General features: G+C 37.1%; 1 protein-coding gene across 2 annotated transcripts; it reads left to right on the top strand.

Annotated features, from left to right (window-relative positions):
* The first annotated feature begins 456 nt into the window (after nt 1-456).
* LOC123547425 (protein mono-ADP-ribosyltransferase PARP15-like) lies at nt 457-7,117 on the top strand. Of its 2 annotated transcripts, none has more exons than XM_045334524.2 (5): nt 457-576; nt 1,265-1,756; nt 3,943-4,049; nt 4,334-5,125; nt 6,076-7,117. In XM_045334524.2, exons 2-5 carry the CDS (start codon nt 1,287-1,289, stop codon nt 6,810-6,812), a joined length of 2,106 nt encoding a protein of 701 aa, XP_045190459.2. In that variant the 5' UTR covers nt 457-576; nt 1,265-1,286; the 3' UTR covers nt 6,813-7,117. The 2 variants fall into 2 exon arrangements, with proteins under 2 accessions (XP_045190459.2, XP_045190458.2); XM_045334523.2 differs by having other exon boundaries at nt 530-678.
* Nucleotides 7,118-7,438: the final 321 nt, after the last annotated feature.

Raw genomic sequence — 7,438 nt, 5'->3', positions numbered from 1 at the left:
TAAGCTACTTGTTGCGAATTGAATTTCACTGGGCAATAAGTAAGACTATGAGATACTTGTTGGGAACTGAATTGCTATGAGCATAAATAAGAGAGACTATAGTAAAGAACAACTTTGCCACAACTTAAATTCATCTTTGGTGGAATATTTTACCATGAAATAGCTAGATAGCTATCGCAATATTTTACATTTGACTATTGAGATAAACTTTTCTGAAAAGTTTGAAAAATTAAGATAATTTCTGAAAGTATCGAGGTTGCTATCTAACTAATAAATGACAGCTGTGGGCACTTACACAAAAGGTTTCGAGATAATATGTAAATTATCGCTACAATATCATAGTTCCAGGAACCCTTCGACTCTTGATAACTGAGATAATATTTTCAGAAAATTTTGCCACTTAGCAAGATGATTGTATGAAGTATACATATCGTGTTATCTATCTCGTGGCAGAAATATGCCACCATAGTATTTGCCATATGATTCAAATAAGGAAACATGCGATACATTTTGTGGTATTGCATTTATCATAACATGAAAGTCGGATCGGATATAATATTAATTATACGGAACCAGGTAACTTATTGTGCGGCTTTAAATATTTTCATCCTTATTTCATTTAGAAAACAGAGACACACTGGATAATATAGGCGTAGAACTCATAAGATTTGTTTTAAAGTGAGTACATGTTTCATTTGATTATTCAGCTGGGGATTTAAAACTAGTAAAACTTTTTGACACTTGAAAACTGGCAAAATGTCCATTTTCAAATGGAACTTATGCCGTTTTAGTTTGTCCACAGGTCGACTGGATTTATATTCATGGCTGTACAAAGACTGGACCAAGCATGCACTGTTCACACGGTGACTGCGAAAGCGCAGAAATAGTTTTAATATACTACTACTGTCCTACGAATATTGGAATCTCTTTTTTGGGAAAAAATAAAAGTGGTGTCATACTAGGGTTTACTAAACAATAATACAAATTGTGTGCTTTCGAGTCGCAATTATGCCGGTATCTGCCATAGTTTTTTTTTTTTTTTCTTGTTTACACACTTAACATATTGAGTCCAACGGAAAACCAGGACTTTCTGTTTTTAAATGGGACGCCTTTTTTCATCGTCTTGTCTCAAAACGTTAAAATCTATATAAAAATGCTGTTCTTTAATTGGTAACAAAACAATCAGCCTTTACTTGTGCAGTCCCAACGAAAAGGGTCTGAAAATACCCCGTCGACGCTGAAAAAAAGTTCTTTTAAATTCCAGCCGGTGATACAGACTTAGGATTATGGCCGAGAGTCAAATAAAGAGTCCGCCATCAACAAAACCTAAGAGCTATTCTTACGGCGCTACCGCGACCGGAAACGACAGAATAGTTTATCCTTACCCGACAGGAAGCTCTTCTTACCCGTCACGTCGCAGCAGCCCGAGATCATCCACATACAAAACGAACCCCGCAGACGACTTTGATTTTAAGACAACGCTGAGTGGCAGATTTGTTTTGAAAGTCTATAAGGCTTCCGTCACTCAGCTGAACGTTGACGTTATTGTCAATGCAGCTAATGATACCATGGTTCACGGAGGCGGCGTTGCCAAGGCTATTTCAAAAGCTGCAGGTTATGCTCTTGACAGAGAAAGTAAATCATATGTGGACAGATACGGTCCATTGAGAGTTGCTGAGAATATTGTAACAACTGCTGGAGAATTGCCATATAGGGCGGTGATACACGCCGTTGGCCCTATGTGGTCTGATTACAGGTGTGTATATTTTTGTTTTTAAACTTCCGTAAGGCTTTAAAGGTGGTCAATCGCCTTTAAGCAACATACGACATTTTTTACTTTTCGTATATTCTGTTTTATTTTCATTTTTTTATTTAAGGATTACACAGTGTTAGATCCGTATTACAAATGTATAATTAATTGATCTCTATAAAATTTGTAATTACACTCCTTTGATATTTAAATATTTGAAAAGATTATTTCTTTTTATTCAATATTATTGTTCCTTCTCTTGAGAAGGAACACTTTAATTCGGTAAGTCACATTTGACTGAGCTACTGATATCGAAAGCTGTTGTCATTACGAGCTGGCCAATCATACTCAGTGACCTTAGAAATAACCTCTGTTGTTAAACTATTCTTTCCTAATTGAGGCGACTCTCTGACTGAACGTGTTCCGTGGATTACATATTACTAAACCCGAGGATGATTGATTGATTCTTTTATTTCCTCCATTCTTGAAGAACATAACATATGTACATTCAGTCGACCAGATAGACTTATATCAGCAAATTTACATGTAAACAACTAAATAAAATCTATTATCGTTACCTTCAAATGCATGGTTAATATGTGAAAACAAGCCCCATTGCGACCCTCTATTTATGCGCAAACAAATTCACGCATCGAATCGTAATGGATTGACCGGGTCAATGTCTTATTGCCGTATTTACTCAACTGAAAGTGGTATCAGATTTATTTTTTTGTTGGATTGACGTCACGTTAACGTGCAGCGACGTCAATGGTCTTGTTGCGACCAAGAAAGAGCGCTACTATATTTCATCTACTGTTTGATTAAGGACATATTAGAATCGAAATAATTTATAGCAAAACCGTGTTTTAACACTATTTATACACTCAAGCGGTAACACGTCGTACAAATTATTTCACTCGAGCTGGCCCTAGTGAAATTATTACGCCCCACGTATAATCGCCTATCGTGCGTAGATAGTGTGTTTTTTTTCAAGTTTCGCCCAAATCCGATACCAAAAAACAAAAAAAAAAAAAAAAAAAAACAAAAAAAAAAAAAACTAAAAAAAAACAGCTGAAACAACTGTCCAAATAAACATTATCGCATGGCTAGAAATACGCTAATTTCAATACTACAATTAGTCTCATAAAGGGAGGTAATCAGAACTAGTGGATTATATTATAATACTAACTACTATGATAATGATTATTCAAACCTTTGAAAAATCTTGCAGAAATCGATCATCATAATTTGGAATTAGAATCTACTAAGAAATTAATATATTCTATATTCATAACAAAAAAATGTGGCAGCCACATTGTAAACAAAGGCGTTAGAGCCTTATAACATTACCCTGTTAAATTTCTAAAATGGACTGGTCCATCTTTCAATTTGGACAGTACCACTTATTATTCAAAGGGGTTTTCACTGAAAATTACTGACTGAATAGCGAGTAGTACAGACCATGATCAGCCTGCACGGCTGATTTTGATCTGCACTAGTCGCAAAAGCTAAAGCGGGTTCTAACCTCATCATAGCAAAAACACCGAAATATCAATCCAGATGTTAATAATTTTATCCACGTACGATGTGACTAATATCTCAGGGACATTACATCATTATTTTACATAAAATTGTGGTTGCATATAGAGCGATACAAGAAACCCTAAACACTATTAGACATGCTTGAAGTCAATACAAAAGACGGAAAAATAATTCAGTCAAACTTAACGAAGTTTCAAGATGTGGTATAATTTATAATGGGATGATCTAAGGTTAGGAAAATATATATCACTTGAAAAAATATATGAGCCACGCCACGGTAAAAACCAACATAGTGGCTTTGCGACCAGCATGGATCCAGACCAGCCTGCGCATCCGCGCAGTCTGGTCAGGATCCATGCTGTTCGCTTAACAGTTTCTCTAATAACAATAGGCTTTGAAAGCGAACAGCATCGATCCTTACCAGACTGCGCGGATGCGCAGGCTGGTCTGGATCCATGCTGGTCGCAAAGCCACTATCTTGGTTTTCTCATGGCACGGTTCATATATAAATTGACACCTGCATACTTGAGTTCATCAGATATACTAATATTTTTGCAGAAGTTGTATGATACATTCCGGTATAAGTTTGAAAACACTGTTTCCTTTAGTTTTTAGAGTAGCCAGATGCATATGCAGTTGTTTTGTTTCAGAGACAAGGTATTATGCTTGGATGATCTTTATGACTGTATCTACAATATCCTTATAACATGCAAGAAAAAGCGTTTTCAAACTGTCGCCATGACTGCTATAAGTGCAGGTACAACGTTTAATTACTCAGTTTTAATATTGAAACACTGTAACCACCAAATCTTACCGTTGCTTTAGATATGCCATGTATTCAGGCTTTCATCAACTTCACAGCTTAAACACCATCTTGCACTATTTCTGGTCCAGAGTTACGACTCCTGTTCGTTTGGAAACGTTGCACAATCTTTCTAAATACCCGACTGACACATCTATATGATATGATTCAATTATCTTAAAATTCTTTAATCAAGTTGGCTTTGTCAACAGCTGCATACTATTATTAAAATATTTCAGGTATTTTTGGTGTTCCGAAACAGCTGTGTGCAGACATGTATGTATATGCCGCTGCAAACTTCAGCAGCACACTACTGCCATCGGAGTGTCCGAGGGAGCTCCACATCGTCGATGTTGATACGTCAATTCTTCGACTTGTCAACGAATCTGTCCTAAGGTGGGAGAAAGACCCAGAATCCCTGAACGCGAGACGCTCCATGCCAAATTTCCTCAAAGACAACCCCCACCTTTCAAGGTCATATGACAGCGATGAAGACCACGAAGACCACGAAGACAAAAGGTCACACACGAATCAAAGTCAGAACTTTAAAAGAGGAAGAAATAATACGTCATCTGAATTAGTCACTAGTGTGGTAAAGACTAAAGATGAAAGATTATCCTGGGGAGGTGTTGCGAAGCAGTTTATGGTTGACAATCAAATTAAAGTGAAAGTTTACCAAGGAGACATAAGCAAGGTCAGAAACATGGATACCATCGTTTGCGGAATGAGTAACACTTTGGAACCACAGGGATTGATCGCCGATGCATTGAAGAATATGGGTGGAACTGTATACACAAGAAGTTTTAACAAAATGATTGAAAAACATAAAAAGGGCCACGTCAAATACTCGGATGTGTTAAAATGTGATGGCGGGAACCTTGGTGCAAAGTATGTTCTTCATGCCGTGATAAATAGGGTAGTGGATGCAAACAAAAAAGAAACAGATGCATACCAGGATTGTATATCTAGTGTCCTGTCGGAAGTTCAAAGGAATGGATGGAAAACAATAGCAATACCAATGATCGGAACAGGTAAGCTTAGAAACAGTCAATTTATCTGAGTCAGTTCAACGAAACGAAATCTGCTCTGAAACCATTAGGTGGAAGTTGATGAAACCTGACCTGCATTTTCTTGGGATGGTTCCCAAGAATATACTATCACGCAGAGCACTGGTTGTCATGGCAACGGAAATAGAGAAAAAACTTTGAAAATCTTCTTGGAAACCACTTGTCAGATTTCAAAATTATTTTACAGAAATGTTTCCAACATGACCCTCTACAATGTTTTTTGTCCAGTTATTTCGATTTGATTCGTCGAAAAGCATTGCTGCTAGAGTGCATGGCCACCTTTCCCTGTGTACATATAGTGGGAATTTTGAATATCTTCTTGTCAGAAACTGCTTGTCCGATTTCATAATAATTTTAAAGAAAATTAATGTTCCTTTTTTTGACCCTCTACCAAGACTGTTAACTTTTTTCCAGTTCGTTAAAGATGGCCATCAGTGGGGGCGTGGTCACTTTTCCCTATATGTTTTTTAGTGGGAAAGGTTGAGAAACATCTGGTCCGATTTTCAAATCATCCCACTCAAATATTTCTTGGATGGCCAAATACAAAGATTGTTCCGTAAAATAAAACCCATCGCCGTCTGAAGGTGTAGTTATTTACGTTTTGGAAGAAAAGTCTGAAAACCCTTCTTGTCTAAAATTTTAATGCACTGACCTTAGATACTTGGCATTTCAGCCAGACTTGTTATAGAATATTTCGAGGTTTTGTTTTGGTTAATGAAATAAACGCAGGTTAACATTTTAACATATGAAGTCACCAGATACCATTCCAAGGTCAATATTGAGACTTTCAACACTCCTTTTAAATGTCACCCTACCAAGTTCCATTCGTTGACATAATGAAATAAAGCCCTTTAACATTTGTATCAAGAAATCTACTAGTACAGTTGCTTGCAATTCTATCCTATGCACTTCAGGCACTATTCAAACAAATGAGAGAAAGTTGAAGCTGTGTGGAAAGGCTCTTCTAAAAGCTCTTGATGAATTCGTAAATATTCATTGCGACCAACATGAAGTTAAAGAAATCCATCTCGTTAACAACAAGCATGTAGTTGATCGTGCTCTAGTAGAAGTTTTTGACGAAGCAGCTGATCTACAAGTTACTGCTGACAGTAGAAAACCAGAACATAAAAGTGATGTAGATACCAGTGAAACGAATGGGCATGCAATCAGTGAAACGAACGGGCGCGCAACCGGTAGAAGCAATGGGCATGCAATCAGTAGAAGCGATGGGCATGCAACAAGTAGAAGCGATGGGCGTGCAATCAGTAGAAGCGATGGGAATGCAACCAGTAGAAACAATGGGCATGCAGCCAGTAGAAGTAGAAGCGATGGGAATGCAACCAGTAGAAGCTATGGGCGTGCAGATGCAACACAAGGTGCTGGTTATCATAATGGCTATTCTTCTCGTAGCAAGTGGTCATACTCAAATGGCAAGACCACTGCGCGAAACAAACGGGAGAATAATAGGAGTTATTATGAAAGAAGTAGAAATGGACGAAGCCAAGAGAGAGATAAAATGGGTGACAGATACGAAAATGCGTCTGGAAGTGACGATGATGAATCACATGAAGACGAGTTGGATAAGGGACAGGTGCGACGGCGTTCCGATCGCAAAACACAAGATGGAAATTTGACGATAATTGATGATTGAACTTTACAAAACTACTCCAGCTGGAGAGCAGACTCTACATGGTGTTTACATTTAAATGTGTTTGTTCCAAAAGTGAAATATTTTGCATAGAATATAAGCACGGTAATGATATAATTTATCTATCGGGGACCACTGATTTTGGTGAATGGCTTATTTAACTGTAAAAATTGTAAAATGGAAGGAAATTAATTCGCATAAATGTGTGTTTGAAGTCACGGAAATTAGTTTTACATTAACATAACATAATAGAGTTTGCATATTCTGTTGTAAAGAATCTCCTTATAAAAATAAATGTTTTTCTACTTTTTTGTGGTTGGTTCATATGAGTCAAAGTTTAAAGTGAGGTATGGCAGCACTTCCTTCACCATCAAAGCTGGAAAGTCGCCATATGACCTAAAATTGTTGAAATTTATGTAAATTGTTAGCCGTGCGACGTTAAACCCAACAACAAAAAAACTAACGCTTTACATTTTGGTAATGAAGATTTGACAACAAAGGAAAATTCTCTGATATTCAACGAAAAAAGCATACCTACTGGGCATGCAACAAGTAGAAGCGATGGGACCTTTTGTATTATCGCACCTTTGCAAAGTTACCGAATATTTCTTAATGTACAGTAGTATTAT

This window comes from Mercenaria mercenaria, chromosome 9 (genome assembly GCF_021730395.1).
Source record: "Mercenaria mercenaria strain notata chromosome 9, MADL_Memer_1, whole genome shotgun sequence".
Taxonomy (NCBI): Eukaryota; Metazoa; Mollusca; class Bivalvia; order Venerida; family Veneridae; genus Mercenaria; species Mercenaria mercenaria.
Note: the sequence above shows the minus strand (reverse complement) of the source record. Positions and strands in the feature narration are given on the sequence as shown.